The 20,042-nt window shown below is 39.1% G+C and overlaps 1 protein-coding gene across 6 annotated transcripts in view; it reads right to left on the minus strand.

Moving 5' to 3' along the window:
- The window catches only part of HECW2 (HECT, C2 and WW domain containing E3 ubiquitin protein ligase 2), a 390,676-nt gene that overhangs the window by 237,163 nt on the left and 133,471 nt on the right, over positions 1–20,042 (minus strand). For 5 of the 6 annotated variants that reach the window (XM_017946735.3, XM_017946736.3, XM_021923821.2 and 2 more), the window contains exon 2: positions 778–1,104. In XM_017946735.3, the coding sequence (XP_017802224.1) occupies positions 778–1,069 (292 nt within the window). In that variant the 5' untranslated portion in view covers positions 1,070–1,104. Of the gene's footprint in view, positions 1–777; positions 1,105–12,290; positions 13,644–20,042 lie in introns of those variants that run through there. The other variant, XM_031651429.1, reaches the window with a different exon arrangement.

Raw genomic sequence — 20,042 nt, forward strand, 5'->3', positions numbered from 1 at the left:
GTTCAATGAAAAAGTTCTCCAACTTTGGAGAATGTTAGATTTGATTATTGGGTTGGATTTCAATTTTCTTTCTGTTTAGTTGGTAGGTTAGATTTCTGCTTTCCAATGTGGCAGACTTCGTACTTTTTGGATGTCTCATTCATCGCTCACTCAGCAAATGTAAGTTCACTAAGAACAACAAGCGTAAATTAGCTAAACTGAGCTGGACTGCTTTTACTAAAACAAATAGCAATTATTTATAAGTCATTTGTCAGGAAAACATGACACTTTCTTCTCCTAATTGATCTAGGACAGAGTTATGAAATTTAAAAATAAAAAGACATCTTAGGCTACAAGTAGTTCTTAACAAAACTCAAATTTTAGAAAATACAGAGCTTTTAAAATATGTCATCTAAATCTAGACATCTCTTTCATCAGTTTAAAAATGTTAGTAAATGTTAATAGATATCTCTTTCTAAAATGGGACTGCTGACCAAGAGAAATGCAAGTTTTGTTGGTGCAATTACTTTTGCATTGACCTAATAGAAAATACTGTAACACCTACAGGTTCTGAAGGTTCTGACATTTAATTAGGTAGAGATGTAACCACAAACTTCATAATATAAGCAAAGGTACTGTTGAATCCCCTCCTCCCAAAGAAGAAAAAAAATTCCCAGAATCTGCTGTGTGTATATATGCGTGTGAATTTTTTCCAGGAGAAAATACAGAACGGTAAAAATGTCAGACTAGAAACTTGTATGCTCTGAGTCACATGCAAGTCCATTCCATTTGACTCACCTATATGATAAAGTCCAATCCAATCACTGGGGTCCACCTCCTCTTTAATGTCCCAGAAGATAATGAGGTTCTGGGCTTGCCCCAGCGTGTACTCGTACATGCTGGCAGTTAAGCTGGAGCGGCTCTCAGAAGTCACCAGGTCGGTGTCGCTGTTGGCCCGCTGCAGGGTCATGTTCTCTGGCATGGAGCTCTGGGCAGCGAGGCTCTGGAGGTTCTCTGGGCTCAGCGTGTACCGCATCTGGGGATTTCGACGCCGCACAAAAAGTAGGTGCTCCCGGGCTGAACTAGCCATCCCGTCTGCCTCTCTGGGGTTGGCTGCCTACAAAGCTGCAGGAGACAGATAAACATAAAACATTAGTGCTACGACACAAAGAATTAGATTTAAGCTTTCCAGACATAAAGCCTTAAAGAGTGTTTATTAAAGCCTGACCATGTAATCTTCTGCTGTCAAAATAAAACCTATTATTCTACTGTCAACTGATGATGTCAGAAACAGCTTCTATAGAGTCAAGTCACATGATGGCAAAGGCTGTCACATGCCTGTGACCCTCGATTTCACTTGGCACAGCTTTCTCCTAGCAATCAAGGAGGAGAGGATCTCCCTGCCATCCCTTTTAGGTCTATCCTTTCCCAAATACCCCATGTTCAAACATGGCACCCTCTTCTCCTTTTCCATTCCACACACATATTTATTTGCTGCTGCAATGAAATTTTAAAACAGCAAGACACATGCTAAATACAGTTGAAGTATACCACTGAGTACAAGTTCACTTGCTCAGTTTCCTTAGCATAAGAATGTAACTCACTGAAATCTTTTCAGGAGTTTGCTCAAATATCACCTCTTCCCTTAAATATAGTGGTCATCGCATTTAAAACCACAGCACCCCAGCATTCCCCATCCCTCTTTTCTTGCTTTTTCTCTATAGCAAGTTTTGTGATCTAATGTACCATACAATTTACTTATTTATTTGGTTATTGTCTACTTCACTTGACAAGAATGTAAGTTTCACAAAGACAGGGATTTTCATCTGTTTTGTTGGCTACTTTATCCCCAGTGTCTACAGCAGTGCCTGCTACATAGTACATGTTGATAAATATTTGTTAAATGAAGAGATGCAGGAAGAGTGAGCATCTTTCTCCTAGATACTTCTTGGCATAACTTGTATCTCCAGTCCCTTTCCTGAGCCTGCCCCTTGCCATCCTGACTTTCTGGCTGGTCCACATTATTTGGGCCATCTGGATCATGATAAGCCATTTCCTTTGGCTCCCACTTGGCTTCCGTCCAAAGGAACAAGGCCTACCCTGTTGGAACTCAGACAGCCCCTTTTTGGCTCACTGAGTCTAGTTCTAAAATACTTCCAGACACACACAGAGACTCCAGTACCTCCTGTACTTTAACGCAGTACAACTAAGGTTCTATCTACCAGCGCCTTACCTTACCTGTTTGCCATGGGTTTACATTACCTCACTCGGATCTCACTAGCTTTATATAGAATTGATCTGATTTTCTTCTGTACCATCCCTTTCAGAAATACATAATCCACTCGTGCATTTACGGATTTAACACTTACTCCGCACTCTTAGTACCTGCCACCATCTTCATTATGCCATGTTTCATTTCAAGGTAAACCCTATTGGGTCTTGAGAAGTCAGCATGAGTTTTCATTTAAAAAACAAACAAAGTAACCTTGGGTGCAATATTTACGTGACAGCTAACAACCTTGGCTACTGAGTCTGAGAGGAGGACAAGGGAAGATTGGGTTCCCTAATTTCTCCCATCCTCTCACTCAGTTCACAGACACTTTGGGTGAAGAGGACATGCTTCTGTGCTAGGTTTATAGCACTTGCAAATGTATTTATTCAAGTAGTTTCTGTCATAAAGTGGATCTCATACTTTGAGCACTATCTCTTGAATGAAAATAACTTGGACAAGATATCTTTTGTGAAAAGGATACAAATAAAAATGAACAGATAAGCTGATTTACTCAGTTCAATGGTTTTAAATCCTATATCTCTCTTCATAAAGATGGCACTTATTTTCTGTATGTGGTCTATGGTAACTCTGATACCATAAAAGAATCCATAATTATTAGAAAATCAATCTATGAAGCTTAAAATACAGGTCAACTTCTAATCTGATAGTTTCATGAAATTTCATTTTACTGACTTTCAACAGGCCATTATTTCTTTATAAACTCAGTGAGTCAAGCAGCACACCAGCTTCAGCAAGAACTATAAATAATTAACTCCTAACACATTGTAGTTCAATAAAAAATTCAGGCTGTCTAAACTACTTCCCTGAAAGAAAGAAATAGGTCACAACCCTTATGGCTTAAAACCACAACAGAAGAACTACTGACAATTATTTCGCTCTAGAAAAAAATGAAATAACATGTATGTACACCCACATTACTGTTTTTAAATTATCTGTATTTAAGCAGAGAGAGAGGTTAGCACAGCAGCTAAGAGAAAAAGCTCTGAAGACCAACTTCCGGATTTCGGCTACATGTTTACTTTCTATCACTCTATGATCTTAGACAATTTATTTTAACTCTCCGTCCCTCTGTTTTCCCACCTATCCAGGAAGAACATAATAACATCTGCCTCATAGGATTTTAGAGAGAACTAAATAAATCAGTACAGATAAAACATTTCCAACACTGTCTGGCATATAGTAAGAGCTTTGTTAAGTTTAGGTATTAATACCATTATGTGACTACATTCTATTTTAATTATATCAAGAACTGGTTTTAATATTCCCATAATTCCCATCACCCCTTCTACTTAATCAGCATCTTCAGTATTTCAAAACATAGCCCCTAACAGAAACAAAAGAGCCTTGTAGGCAGTGAGGACCTCAGATATCTCAGAGCCCAAGCTTTGGCCCCATAACACTGACAAGAGCCACTCCGTGGTCCTCAAGCCAGAGATAAAAGTTGAAATTCAACTTCATCACCAGTAGTGGGTTCTTTCGTTCATGCAACAAATTACTGTGCTCCTCCTAAGTGAAAAGCATTAAGGATACAACAGAGCAAAAGTCAAAGTCCCTAGTTCAAAAAAGCCTGCATTCTAACAAGAAAAGACACGCAACTAAGGGCCAAAAACTGAATACATAATACATAATATATTTGTTTTCAGTGAAAGAGCAAAAAGAGCTAGAAATGTGTGAATCTGCTAGCTTATACATGTCTACCGTAAAGCTGTGGGAACTTGGAATTTGGGGGAACAAGAGTAAATATTCATATATGATATAATTCAAGGTATCAATGGCACTTTATATACATGTATAATTAGTCTTAACAAATATGTTGTGGGGACAATGAATGTTGTAGGGCATCTGAAAGGGATAAAAATATATTTATAACGGGCTTAACCTTTTCCAAAGCACTTTCACATCGAGTATCTCGAGTAAGGCCTCAGAATATTGTGAATTAATTCCGAGAGATAACATCATTATGTCTGTTTTCATATGAGGAAATTGAGAAAGATTTGTGAGGCAAAAGTTTGGCTGAAGATGACAGAAAACACTTGGTGGCAGAGGTGATATCTGACGTGAGCCTTAAAGAATTTAAAAAAAAGGAAACGGCATGAAGAGCATTCTAATTGGAAGCATGGATACAAAGAAACTACCAAGGGAGAGTACTGGGAGGGAGGGAAGAAAAAAACAAACGTAGAGTTTCCACAGAACCTGGTGAAGATGATGAGAATTCTGCAAAAGAAACCACGCACCAGCCAGATGCAGTGGCTCACACCTGTAATCCCAACACTTTGGGAGGCTGAGGCAGTCAGATCACCTGACGTCAGGAGTTCAAGACCAGCCTGGCCAACATGGTAAAACTCTGTCTCTACTAAAATACAAAAATTAGCTGGGCATGGTGGAACATGCCTGTAATCCCTGCTACTCGGAAGGCTGAGGCACGAGAATCGCTTGAACCAGGGAGGTAGGGGTTGCAGTGAGCCGAGATCACACCACTGCACTCCAGACTAGGCAACAGAGTGAGACTCTGTCTCAAAAAATAAAAAGCACCAGCCTTGGAGGGGGTGGGTCACCACAGTGCCCACTGACGAATGCAAGCCCCAACGTGACACAGAAGATACTGAGGCTCCATGAGGTTAGGTCCACCCAGTGTCACAAATCTGATGAGTCAGTCACACGCTTAAAAACAAAGTTAAAGCGGGAGAGAGAAAAATGAAAGAGAGAGAGAGAATTTCAAAGTCAAGGAAGGAGAGACTCCAAGGACAGTGTCCAATGCTGCAGGGAAGAACTGAGGAGTGGGGAAAATTGGTGGCCAAAAGAGTTAGCATGGAGTGGTAAAAGTGGAGTAAAGAATCCAGGCTCTTCCTCAAAAGGCTAGATGGCGAAGAGAAGGAGGCATGTGGGGAGGGCAACATGGATTGAGACAGAGTTGGGTTTGTTTGCTTTCATGTTTTGTTTTGTTTTGTGTTTTTTGTTTTGTTTTGTTTTTTAAGATGGAGTCCCAGGCTGGAGTGCAGTAGTGCATCTTGGCTCGCTGCAAACTCTGCCTCCCGGGTTCACGCCATTCTCCTGCCTCAGCCTCCCCAGTAGCTGGGACTACAGACACCCGCCACCATGCCTGGCTAAGTTTTTATATTTTTAGTAGAGACGGGGTTTCACCGTGTTAACCAAGATGGCCTTGATCTCCGGACCTCGTGATCCGCCCGCCTCGGCCTCCCAAAGTGCTGGGATTACAGGCGTGAGCCACTATGCCCGGCCTTGTTTTGTTTTTAGGATGGAAGAGATTCTGCATGTTCCTAATACCAGCATAGGAACTAAGAAAACAGGAAATATTTGCTGAATGAATAAAAACTGAGAGAAAAGGGCCAGTAAAGAGGAGAGAATGAAAGAGAGGAGACATAGTACGGAGCATGGCTACTAGGCTGAACAAAAGCTGCAAGACATAGGACAGATGGAGAATTAGTCCAAACCAGCACTGTCCAACTGAAATATAACACAACCCATGGGTGTAATTTAAAATTTTCTAGTAATCACATTTTAAAAACATAAAACAGATGAAAATTTTAATAACATTTTATTTAACTCACTATATCCAAACTTACTGTTTCAACATTAATATAAACAGTTACTAATTTTTTTATTTCTTTTTTTAAATGCTAAGGCTTTTAAATCCAGTGTGAATTTTACACTTAAAGCACATTTCAGTTCAAACTGACCACAGCTCATGTGCTCCACAGCCACATACTGGACTGGGCAGTACAGATCTAAACCATGGAGGTACCCCCACTTCCTTTTCAACTCTATGCAATCAGAAAGGCCCTGAAGGTAGCTAAGAGGAAGATGTCATTGAACTAGCTGACAATAATGTGTTAACAACCGAGGATTCCTTAATCCTTCCAAGGGTTTTTTTTATTACACTTTAGCACAAAGATGCTTTTTGAGCCAAATCTCTAATAGGAATCATTATTCAATCCTGTTATATGCAGACATCCAGCCCAGGGGGTAGAGGGTTTTCTCCGGATAGATTTGAGGATGGGGAGGTTGACAAGTCTCAGAAACTCTTTTTTTTTTTTTTTTTTTTTTTGAGACGGAGTCTCGCTGTGTCTCCCAGGCTGGAGTGCAGTGGCGTGATCTCGGCTCACTGCAAGCTCCGCCTCCCGGGTTCACGCCATTCTCCCGCCTCAGCCTCCCAAGTAGCTGAGACTACAGGCGCCCGCCACCACGCCCGGCTAGTTTTTTGTATTTTTAGTAGAGACGGGGTTTCACCATGTTAGCCAGGATAGTCTCGATCTCCTGACCTCGTGATCCACCCGCCTCGGCCTCCCAAAGTGCTGGGATTACAGGCTTGAGCCACCGCGCCCGGCCAGAAACTCTTTATATCTCTTTTTGCTTCTTTTCTTCTACCCTGAAGCTGTATAGTCTTCAAAAGCAGAACAGTGTCCCAGAGGTGCACTGTGTGTCAGGGGAGGAGATGAAGTGGGGAAGGGATGGAGGTTTTCTACATATTCCTTTAACAAACTCTCATATATGATACAAACTTTTCCTAAGTGATTTTCAAATATATACAGGTTATTTGTAAGTCAGTACATAAATCAATAGCTACATATATTTAAACTTCACCCTGCCTTAATGTATTTATCTATTAAATAGAAGTAATTTTAATGTACCATGCAAGGTTATTGTAAGGACTGAAATACTGTGGGTGAAAGTGTTCAATAGAAAGTAGCCATGGTTATTTTAGTAGGCAAACATTATAACTACCGAATTAATTAATGCATTATTTAATCTAGGGTAACTACTTATTTCTAAGAGCCTGGGGAGAGGAACACCAGGATTTGGAAGGCAGTGAACAGAAAACAAATGCTGAAGACCAACCTTTCATATTAAAAACCACTAGAAGTTCTGCCTAGTCTGGATGACCCTGTACTTAGAAAAGAAGAAGAAAACATCCATTCTTCCCCTGCCTCCACCTATTCCACATGGCTCCTGGCTTCCAGGGCTCAGAAATCAGCCACGTTAGGTTATACAGGCCTTGAGTTATAGCTTAAGAACTCAACCGTAGCTTTTATAGAACTGTTTCTGTATTAAAAAGTAATGACAACTTCCAAACAACTCCCTTAGAAAAGAATTGCAGAGCCCACCGCCCACAAGCCAGCAACTGGACAGTGTAAGATATAAGAAAGAGGAGACAAGAATTTAAGAAACTTGGCCACAGAACTTGAAGTAGTCCTGTTGGAACCTAACCAAGAATAGTGAGTGGGGAGCCATTCCAGGGTCTTGAGAAGAGAGGCGAAAATAGGAAAGGGAAGTCTGAGGAAACGTAATCTGAAAGTTTATGCAGATTATAACCGGCTGATGATAACAGGAAGAAAACAGAGGTGGGGAAACCAGTGAGAAGCTGATCAGTCACAGAACCCAGCGCTGTTTGCAGAAGATGGATTTTAGTGACATGAAAAGGAAATATCAATCAGGAATGTTTCAAAGGAAGAAGCCATAGACATGATGACAGATTGAATATAGGGGATAAAAGTGAGGGTGAAATTAGGACTAAATTCTGGATTTTCAATCTAAGTGGTAAACAGAATCCCAGAAACATTGACAGGGCTGAGAAAATCAAAATCATCTCAGGTGAGATGGAAGTAAATGCAATATATCCAAGTAAATATAACCCTTACGAGGGTGGGTCCAAATTGTCAGTTATTATGAGGCCGGGGATAAAACAAATACTCAAATGCAAGTCTCTGTTCAATAACAGCTTTAGTATTAATTAAATTGACTATACCAATGTATCTCTAAAAGTCTTATTTCAGGATTTAAAAACCTCATTCAGATGTTTTACTTTACATAACTGAGGACAACTGGAAAGGAAATAAATCAATGATTTTACTTAGATTACAACAAGGGACTATTATCTAATTGCTTTGGAAACCTTAAGTTTTCCCTTATAGGAAATGTAATATAGTTTTTAGAGTTCATGTTTTGATTGTAAATAAGCACTGTGCAAAAATTAATTTGCAAAGTCACATAAAAATGAAAAAATCAAAGCACTCTAAACTTTATACCTAAAATTTGAGTTTTAACTACCTTATCCAATGCAATATTCTCATATGGGAAAATCAGTGTTACCCAGTAACAGAGAACAGCTGCTGCACATTTTCTAATACTGAAACCTAAGAACTCTCAATTTGCTTCTTGATTTCACATTTCTTATTGCCTTCTGCAATAAGAAAGACACATTTTCTTCAGAAAATTATCCACATTCTTTTGAAAAGCTTTAGAAAATGAAGCCGACGGCAAGGGAAACAGGTTAATATTCACTATACGGCTTAAGTAGAAAGCTGGTCCTTTAAAGCTCCTTAGATAACCCGTCCCTCCCAGGGTGAGTCTGTGCTGCAGCTGTATGTCCCATGCCCAGTGGGCACAATGTAACATGATGGAGCACTCCTTAAAAAATCTTAAAAATCCTCCTTCTAAACAGGATTAGGTCTGCACTCTGCTGCTCTCCTAGATAAAAGACATCTGTTTCAAACAACTGAAAACAAAATCATTTTTCTTCAAGAGGTCAAGAGAGATTTAATTACTAAGCAAATCACCAAATGCCACAGCATACAACTTCAATTCCAAAACCAGCAAATTTTGTTCAGAAGATATAGACAGTAGCAGATGACAAATACATTAAGCAAGTGTTTTTTATTTAAAATAGTTTTGCTAAAGAATCTGGAGGTGAATGTCAAGTTACTAAACCTCACCTGAAGGGCAGGTACTGAAAAACTTTGTCAGAGGATTTTTATAGAATTTAAGAAATGCATCCTAGGATCTAACTTCCTAGAGTTGGCACTGATAAATAAAACCAACAATAATAAAAGACAAACTTGTTTAACCCTTCAAATTCCAAAAGACACACATACAACACACACACACACACACACGCACACACACACCCGTTCAACTATACTATGCTTCAAACTCCAAGTGATTTTTAATTTTTTTTTACTATTTAAATAAGGAAAACAAAGGGTGAAAAACTATATTTATAGTCAAGATATAACTAGCCTGCAGTAAATAGAGATGTGAGAACTATAGGAAAAGAAAGCAGTAACCCATCCCCAGAAAGGCCAGTTGGCATCTGAGATGAACAAAGACATCACCAAATCTTCCACCAAACTCCCTCCCCAGTGGATTTCCCCTGTGTGTAGCAAGAGAGAGCCTTTACAGTCATTCAGTATAAATGAGCATTCAGATAAACTCCGTGTTTATCATAGACAATCATAACTTCATGCTTATCTTACTCTGCAAGAGTATGCTAATAAAATGATTAGGAAAACCAGAAAATGTCCTTCTACACAACCTGCTAGGAAATGAGAACTTAACAGAGAACCTGGGGTAACTGGAGCTGCACCTCACTTTCTCTTTCCAAGTGAAAAAGTATCAGAAAATGCAATTTATCCTCCAGCCTGCTGCCCTTTAGGAAAAGCCTGTTTTCCCCAAAATTTTACTAAAGAATATGTTATAATCCACAACATAAAAATTGCCCAAATGTAAATTTGGAAAAGGAATGTACACAAATAGAAATAATTTTAAGTTCCAAAAAACTGTTAATTTTAAAGACTGAGTTCAAGAATGCTTTCAAGATGTTGGGTTAGCTTTAAATCATTAAATATGCAACTAGATTAAAAAGAGAAAATCATTAATATTTAACTCTTTTTAGTTATTTAAACTCAGTGGGATTTTTAATTCAATTATTTAATTAAAACCTTCTTTGAAGGCATGAGTAGATATTTTACAAAAAAATTGAAACAATAAGTATATATCAAAACACACTTTTAAAAAGGAGCTATAATTGTTGCCCACTAAAATATCAACTTTGAAAAACAATAGTACTCAAGTGAAAATGTAGTGAGATACAACACTCATACGTTGCTGAGAGGATGGTTTTACAAAGCTGTCCGGAACTTTACGTATGCTCACACCCTTAGGCCCAGTGATTCATTTCCAGGGCTCTGCCCTAAGGAAAGAAGCAGAGATGCCGGCAAAGAGTTATAAAAAGATGATCACCACAACCTTATTCAAAATAGAGAACAAATTAAAAACAAAACAAATGTCCAACAATGGAGAAGTATTTACATTATGGCATGTCTACCTTACAGACTATTATGAAGCCATTAAAAACATATTTTTAAGATTTGACATGAGAATTTGTTCATGCTATAAGGTTAAGTATTATCAAATACTGTTACATATACAATATAATTAAATTGTGTTAATAACACACATAGAAAAAGGGTATACTTTTTCAAGTTATAGATAGTGGGATTACAATTGTTTTTACCTCTTGATATTCAATTTTTGAATTTTGCTACAAATAAGATATATAATAATGTTATTTAAAATAGAACTCTGATATGAAAGGATGGTTCCTACTATTTATTTATTATTTATTTATTACAATAAATGGTTATGTTCGAGGGCTCCTTAGTTCCAAGGAACAGAAGCCCCCTCTGATAAACTGAAACAGAAAGGAAATTTACTAGAAAGATACTAGGTAGCCCACAGAATCAAAATAAAGGAAAAATAATGAACCAAAGATGCTCTTGGGTAACAGTAGCCACCAGGATCAATCCACCTAAACATCCGTCCTTTCTCCATGATGTTGCTCAGAACTGACTGCTGGGAGACAGGAGCCTAGGGACCCACAGAGAGAGGAGACGGCATCTGAATGGGCAATTCTACCAAAACTGAAGGCAGCTGGGGAGAAGTGATGCCTCAAAAAGAATTAAATTAGTGAAAACGAAGGTTTGCTGTTACTAGATGAATAAAAAATGAATGCTGGACAAAAATAAAAGAAAGAAAACACTAACAAAACACCAGTGCCAATATCACAGACCCTTAAATATGCAACGAGAGAAGAATATAGAGTGGCAAATAAGGGAAAAAAGAGGGCAACATCTCTTACTCATTTATCTCAATACAGGATAGATTGTGATGAGCCCCCACTGAAACAATATTTATTGGCAGAGGTATCAGTTTTTTACATTAACCTGTACTTTTAAAATGTTAGTCAATTAAGAAGAACAAAACTTCATTTCAAGAATCATTTTTAAATGTCATGCCAGATTAGGAAAATGAAGGCCAAAACTTCATATGTTTTCACTACCTTTTAATAATTCCAACCTATTTTTCAGTAAACATACATGAAGTCATAGTCTATCCAAGTGTCAACAAAGAAGCAAAGCAACTGCCTTCTGTGCTGCAATGTGTAAGTGCAAAAGGCAGTAAGAAAGCTCATTATGGGGCATGATCAGCAGGGGCTGAAGTAAAGAAAAGTCTCATGAGAAAATTTGAGCCGGACATTGAAAGATATGAAGGGGCCATGAAATATGGCATGCATTTTAGGCCATACTAGAGTACAACTAAAAAATATGGCGTGCATTCTAAGCCATACAGTACAACTAAAAAGTAAAGATGGATAGGAGTTAGCTTTCACTACCTTCACTCTATCCAAGCCATGGTCATCTCTCCTCTGAATGAATAGCCTCCTTCCCCTCTTCCATTCTGGATTTCTTTTTGTATGTTCTCAATATGAAAGCCAGAGTGACCCTGTTCAAATGTTCGATTATTTTGTTCTCCACCAAAAATCCTCCAATAACCCCTATCTCACGCAGAGAAAAAGCCAAAACCTTTACAGCAGTCTAGAAAGTCCCACATGATCCGGCTGCTAGTCCTCTCTGACCTCATCTTTTGCTACTACCTTCCATGTTCATACCACTCCAGTCCCACTGCTGCTCCTAGAATGTTCCAGCCACTCTCTACCACAGGGCCTTTGTATATGCTATTTCCTCTGCTCTTCTCTTCAATATGCACACGGCTCACTTTGTTACTTCTTTCATGGTTTTACCAAATGGCAGCCTCTAGAGGGACCTTCCCTGACCACCCTATGATAAATTTCAACTCCTCCAACACTACCTACTCCCTTTTCCTGCTTTATTTTTCTCCTGCAGCACTTTTCATACTGTAACATATAGTATGACTTATTCACCTGTTTATTGCATCTCCTCCACCTAGAATGTATGCTTCATGAGGAGTAAGAAATGACGGACAGACATCACCTCTAAGTTGGCAGCTGGACCCACATGGTTTTCTTGGTAGAGCACCTGGAACAATGTTTCACTTAATTAATCAATTATCGTTAATTTTACAAAATCTTTGGCACCACAGTAAGATCTTTAATTGAAGTCATTTCACTGGCAGAATGCAATGGTTGTAAGCGGATGTTGCAAACACACAGGTTAAATTTCAAAGTCTGAGGTTATCAACTGATGCTTATCATTACTACAGAAATCAACAAAAGGTGCATCAAAGCAGAAAAAAGCAAGAAGGGATGGAATCAAACAAGAAGGAAGAACCACATTAGGAAGAAAAGGCATATATAAGTCACAAACAAGAGTGTCAAACCTACCTGGTTTTTCACACAAATAATAGTTATCCAATGCCTATTCAGTATGAGGTACTGTTCTTTCACTAGAACAAACAAATGGAACAAATTCCTTCTGAAGGAACTTACAGTTATAAGACTAGAAAAAGAATGAATTCAAAATAATAATAAACTACTCAATTTATGAGATCCCCAATGAGGGCAGAGACTCATCTGGAAGAACCAAAAAACTAAATGAATACGCAACATGTGAATAAGGAATTCGTTCTCTTCAGTGTCACGATCCAGCTTGTTGATACCAAGTTTAATTTTACTTCAAATACTGGGATAAAAAAATGCTTGGAATCTTTTCCAAAAGCACTACCTACAGAGCACTGTATTTTCCAAATTTTTTTTTTTAACAAAGAGATTGTTATTACCTAAGTGTCTATGGCCCAGCTCCACTCTATTAAGGGGCTGACAATGAAAGCAAAAAGTATCACACAACGATGAACTGAGGAAGTAAAATCAGTCCCCATTCAACCATTGCTCCCATGCAATGAGAGAGTCAACCCTGTCAACCCCATTTCTGCTAGTCTCTCACTGAATATTAGATGTTCCAACAATAAACTGATAGCAAAGAGAAATTACATGAACTGGTAAAAGATTCAGGAATTCATAAAAGTCAAAGTGATTTTAAAGTCACATGCAAAACCACTGAGTAAGAAGGATCTGGCAAAGTCAGAACAATTGATAACTTAAGGAGAAAAAATTAAGGATAATTTGACTCTCTTAGGATTAGAGAGAAGCCATGGGAAAGTTAACAGAGGCTTGAAACAGGTTTTGCAATATGACTTTCTTTATGATTGTGGTGAGAAAGTCAAATATCATAAAGTGCTATCATACCATTTTATTGAAAAAAATGAATTACCCCAACTCTCTAAAAGTTTCAATACTTTGGGCCGGGCGCGGTGGCTCATGCCTGTAATCCCAGCACTTTGGGAGGCTAAGGCAGGCAGATCACGAGGTCAGGACTTCGAGACAAGCCTGGCCAACACGGTGAAACCTGATCTCTACCAAAAATACAAAAAAAAACTAACCTGGCGTGGTGGCGCGCACCTGTAGTCCCAGCTACTTGGGAGGCTGAGACAGGAGAATCACTTGAACCAAGGAGGCAGAGGCTGTGGTGAACAGAGATTGCACCACTGCACTCCATCCTGGGCAACAGAGGGAGACTTCATCTCAAAAACAAACAAATGAAAAAGTTTCAACACTTCATTTGTCATTTGTTCCTTCTAATGATTAGGCCATATTTGTGATTATAATCTAAATGTTAGTCTAAGATAAGATAAACTGATTCCCATCATTTGAACTTTTGTCAAGATCAAGTCCTTTGTCTCCCTATTTACTCTGCAATTTGACTTCCCAATCAATGTAAATAGATTCACTTTAAGAGGCCTGCTTTCCTGGTAACTCCTGTCTATCCTCCGCTCCCATCCCTCACTCCCATGTTATCATGCAGCTCTTAATCCTAGATTTGATTTCCAGACTGGGGCACCAAGCTAGTGGGTGACACAGCTGAGACCTACTCTGAGGTCTTTAAAGTCGGATTTTATTCCAATATGCTACGCCTCCTATGGCTTCTGGGTTACAAATGGGTTATGAAAGCTATATCAATGGAACCCAGGTTTATCCACAAAATTTGGGGAGAAAGATGTAATCAACCGTTTACAGGTTTTAGTCAGTGCCATCAACAGGAGCCAAGCAGCCTCGCACTGCCAAAGCAGAACTGCCCGACTGGCTCTGCTGTCTCCACGCTTTCTCACTCACACTTGTGGTTCACCTACGGTTAACTTTGCAGATATAGAAAGCAATTATGTATTTATTTATTGTGAGCCACAGATTTAAGTCAACTTTAGAAGCCCATCACGTTGTTGAGAAGTAGCAATTTCCCCCTCTCAAGACAGTCTCTATGGACCCTGACAACTCGTTGATGTGCAGGCATAATTAAAGAGGCCCAAAGGAGTGGCTCTGGTGGTGAGAGCCCTTCCAGAGTAGCAGCTCAATAAAAATCACATCCTTTTTGCCCTTACTCTCTCACCTATCCATTTTTTGGGGGAAAAAAATAATAAGTATTTGGATGGCTCCTTGAGTCAAAGTAAATCAAGCATGTGAACATTTGTACACGGGAATCCTACAGTAAGTTGAGATGTGAAGTTCTACCTTCCACTTCCACCTCACGCCATGGGGTGTGTCCATGGCACCTGGTTATGTGTTCAAAAGGAAGACAGTGATGGTCTCTTAGCCTAAAGATACGCGGAAAAAGGAAGAAAGTGTGGTGCCAAGTCTGGGAATTTTGCTGGGCTACAGTACCAGCTTCCTCCCACTCCAGTGCATTGATGCACAGAACTAATCCTTGGGACATACTATACAGCTCTCCAGCTGACCTCGGAACTATGAGTTATATGGTCCGTGGTCTTCCCCACCTCTGTTCCACCTCACTAGTTTAGCAATATATCTAGTGCAGGGGTAGAAACACTGTAACTATTCACTAAAAATGGAACAAATGAGACCGTATAAATGAAGCAAGGCTTGAAGTCTGATGGAATGATTTCTGCAGAATAGATAATTAGATAATCCTTACAAAATAGTACTATATGACCATAAGTAAAACTGCCAATTTCTTTCTATGGATGCTGAAAGATTTCATTTGTTTTAGTGAGTCAAATTATTTTAACTCATTATATTTATAGAAATTGGATTCCTGCTCGTAAATTCAATAAACTAAAAGAAGCTGCATTTTCATTAATAGATTAAAATCTATTCAAAGAAATAAATCCATCAGTTTATAAATAAATTATTTTTGCTAAGAATGCTGCACTACTAAAATGTAAAAATACCATGGCCTTAAATAATAATTTCAAATGAATTAAAATATCATTAAAATGCAAAACAGTTTTAACTGGTTGTAATTAGGAAAAAACTTTTCAAACACCACACACTTATCCATTACCTCTTTAATCCATTTTTTTAATTTATAGAAAGATAAGACAAGAACCCACCCTTTGCAATGGTGTGATTTTTCTGCCATAATGCATGGGAAACAGGAATAAAGAAGAGACTTGGAATCATAAATATTAGCACTCCTTGTCTCCTCTTCTTATATGCATTTTCTCTGCCTACAGTTGTCCCTCCCCCCGCTTGCTATAAGTATGCGGGCCTTGGAGGTCTGCTATGCTGAGAACCAGAGAGAAAGCTGTGGGCATCCCTACAACCTTAACCCAGTGTGCCTGAGACAAAGCCCATCCCTCTGCATCCAAAACTTTTCTCTTTTCGCGTTGCAGAGTTTAGGCTGGGTTTCTGTCATAGATGTAAAGAACTTCAGTAATACAATGGATACATCCCACGCAAAACCAAGATAATAGGTGAAGCAGAAGGGAAAGAATCTGAGTTGACTGATAAAAGCATGGGGCTTAGCCAGAGAGTGGCCGGGAAAGAAAGACGGAAAAGGATTGTGGGGTTACAACATTTTTTCTGGAGATGAGAGGAAGAAGAAAGATGGAAGAGGCAGCTACCAGGAATGTAACAGCAGAGAACATGTTCAACCACCGTTGTCTAGACTCCAGATCTACTGATCATAAGCCACCTGTCAGATACAGCCCAAATATCAGGTTTGTTTTTTTGTTTGTTTGTTTGTTTTCATTTGTTTGTTTTTTTGAGATGGAGTTTCTCTCTTGTTGCCCAGGCTGGAGTACAATGGCACAATCTCGGCTCACTGCAACCTCCACCTCCCAGGTTCAAGTGATTCTCCTGCCTCAGCCTCCCAAGTAGCTGGGATTACACCTTGGTAATTTTTTGCATTTAATAGAGACAGGGCTTTACCATGTTGGTCAGGCTCGTCTCCAACTCCTGACCTCAGGTGATCCACCCGCCTTGGCCTCCCAAAGTGCTGGGAATACAGACGTGAGCCACCACGCCCAGCCCAAATATCAAGTTTTTAACATGTTCCCCATTTGATGCTGATAAAAGATGAAATTCAAGAATTGCTGACATAAGAAATCACCAGGTATTATCTATATGTAGTCCCAAGTTAGACCAAATAACTGACACTCTCTCTCCAAGTATATCCTAATTTGTTAAACAAATTTAAAATGAACCAAAAGTCAACCAAGAGATTTGTCTTTCTAAGAATCTTTAAATTGTATTTCCCATAAAATTTAGACAGACATAATTATTTAAACATTGTGAAAATTGAAATAACATTATTTTATTTATTAATTAAAAGGCATGAAACACTGCAGTATTACATTCAACAAGCTGAAAGTTGTCAAAAAGGAAAGCAAGCGTAAGAAATATGGGGTAAAGTTTATACCCAGAACTCCTGCTTTTCTCCTCTGCTCAGATACTAGAAACAGGCCATTAATTTATCTCTGAGCTTTCTGACATCCAAAGAGTTACAAGAATCACAGACTTATTCCCCATCCATAAGATAAACAGAAACGACTTCCTGGTGGCTGGGCGCAGTGGCTCATGCCTGTAATCTCACCACTTTGGGAGGCCAAAGCGGGAGGATCACTGAGGTCAAGAGTTTGAGGCCAGCTTGGCCAACATGGTGAAACCCCGTCTCTACCAAAAACATAAAAATTAGCCAGGCATGGTGGCGCATACTTAAAATCCCAGCTACTTGGGAGGCTGAGGTGGGAGGATCCCTTCAACGCAGCAGGCGGAGGTTGCAGTGAGCCCAGATCACACCACTGCACTCCAGCTTGGGCGACAGAGCAAGACATTGTCTCAATAAGTACATAAATAAGAAATGATTTCCTGGTGATGAGATCTGAGAGAACTTTCTCCAATTGGTCTTCATGGTGTATGAAGTATTAGTCTCCATTCTTCTATCTACGTCAAATACTACAGTGTTATATTACCATTTTTATGGTATCTCATTAGCCTAACACAAATAAACCCAATTCAGGAACAAGCATACATAGCTCAGGAATGGTCCAGCACTGTGTTGTCCATTACAGGAGCTCCTAGCTACATGTGGCTATTGATCATTTGAAATGTGGCTAGTCTAAAATGAGATATGCTGCAAGTATAAAATGCACACCAGATTTTAAAGAATTAGCACAAAAAATTAAAATATCTCATCAATAAGTTTTATATTGATCACAAGTTTTTACAAGATTACAAATGGTAGTGTTTTAGATACATTGAGTTAAATAATATATACGATTAAAATTAATTTCACCTGTTTTCAATGTGGCTGTTTTACAAAATTAACATGTGTGGCTCACTAGAATGGTGCTGCATAAACAATCATACTCCCAACTTAATTCAAGGGTAAAATTTAGACTTAAATTTTAACTCTTAAAGCCATGTCTGGGCTTCCTATTTTTCAAGCAATTCTTTATAATGAGTTTCTTGTAAGAACTGGCAGCAGAAAGTTCAAGGTAATATCCACTAATATAAATCTGACCTTGAACATCTGACATGTGATTCAGTGCAAAGCCACTTTGAAAGGGCTTCATCCTTTTCTGAACATGAAGGAAGCTGACCAACATGTGCCCCTGCACAAAAGACTACTCCTCTCCTGCACAGAGGGTGGTAGAGGGATCATTTCTGGGTAAAATCTTCCTCAGAAAACAATTTTGGGATTTTTCTACGCATGATCAAATGAGTGACTGACCCCAAAGCGCCAAATAAAAAAAACATGGGCCCAATAAATGTAGCCTGGTATATTTCCAGAGCAGGGCTTATCAATGGGAGACTGCCCAATAAGATAATCCTCTAATTTGGGCAAATCAATGACAGGGCTGGGAATACAAAAAATGAGACTAAACCCCATCCATAAGAACCAGTGAGACTCCATGATGAAATTGTGGCCTCTGACAAATTTTTTTAAAAAGCTTATTTTCTGATTTGCTTTTTTTTTTTTTTTTTTTTTTTTTGAGACGGAGTCTCGCTCTGTCACCCATGCTGGAGTGCAGTGGCCGGATCTTAGCTCACTGCAAGCTCCGCCTCCCGGGTTCACGCCATTCTCCTGGCTCAGCCTCCCAAGTAGCTGGGACTACAGGCGCCCGCCACCACGCCCAGCTAATTTTTTTTGTATTTTAGTAGAGACGGAGTTTCACCGTGTTAGCCAGGATGGTCTCAATCTCCTGACCTCGTGATCCGCCCGTCTTGGCCTCCCAAAGTGCTGGGATTACAGGCTTGAGCCACCGCGCCCGGCCTGATTTGTTTTTTATAGCAGTTCTGTTCTAAGGAATATGTTTAGGCAATTCAGCAAGACCTTTATATTTGTTCTGCCTACAGAGACCATGCAAGCAAATTAATCCACTCACATAAGAAAGAAGGGGTAGGCTTCATTCCTCTTTAAGGACACAGAATTTCAAGATCTCTATCACCAAGAGTTTGGGTTCTCTGCAATAAATCAGTAGCGACTCTTTCTTCTTTTACATCATATCAGTTTAGGGTCTTGGACTGGGGTGATGCTAAAATGTGTCATACAATTACTTCTAAAGAAGACTTTGAAAGAACGCAGCCAACTAAATTAGTTTTAAGCATGTGAACTAAAAGTCTGAGTAGAAAATGAACTGCATCAAAGCCCTTCAATACCAGCTAAGACCGAACCCAGGATGGGGTGTGCTGTGGAGCACAAGCTTTAGGAAGCTCTTCCTAACACTTAAAAAGAAGAGTATTGTAATTAGGATCCACACAGAGAATCTCAGAGAAAAATTCCGACTGTCTGACAAAAGATTCCTGATTAATAATGACATTTGTTGATTTTAAATGCAGTTTAAAATATCATCTGCTTTAACATTCAGTGATAACTTATATTTAGTTACTTTAGCAGAGTTCTATTTTCTTATAAATTATATTACCTAAAAGTCATGTTTCATGACCAGGAAGCTCAGGCAAACGAGGGTGGGACCTGCAGTTTAGAACGTCCAAAGCTCACTAGCCCCACCTAATGACAGCACACCTAGATTACTGGAGCAGTTTGGGGATAGAGAATCAATATAACCTTGAAAGTTGAAACTTCAAAAACAAAATTGTGACGTGGAGCTTCATGAAAAGCTCCATGTAAGACTGCCTCACATTCAGAAGGCAAAAAACCAAACTGAAAATTGTCAGCCTAATTTTACCACAAAATAATAAGAGTTGGGGGAACAGAAAAAAAGAAATACTTCTATGGGGTTTGTTTGTTTGTTTGTTTGTTTGTTTGTTTGTTTTTGAGACAGAGACTCGCTCTGTTGCCCAGGTTGGAGTGCAGCTGCATGATCTCAGCTCACTGCCTCCCGGGTTCAAGCAATTTATGGCTAATTTTTGTATTTTTAGTAGAAACAGGGTTCCACCATATTGGCCAAGCTGATCTCA

This window comes from Papio anubis, chromosome 10 (genome assembly GCF_008728515.1).
Source record: "Papio anubis isolate 15944 chromosome 10, Panubis1.0, whole genome shotgun sequence".
NCBI classification, from domain to species: domain Eukaryota; kingdom Metazoa; phylum Chordata; class Mammalia; order Primates; family Cercopithecidae; genus Papio; species Papio anubis.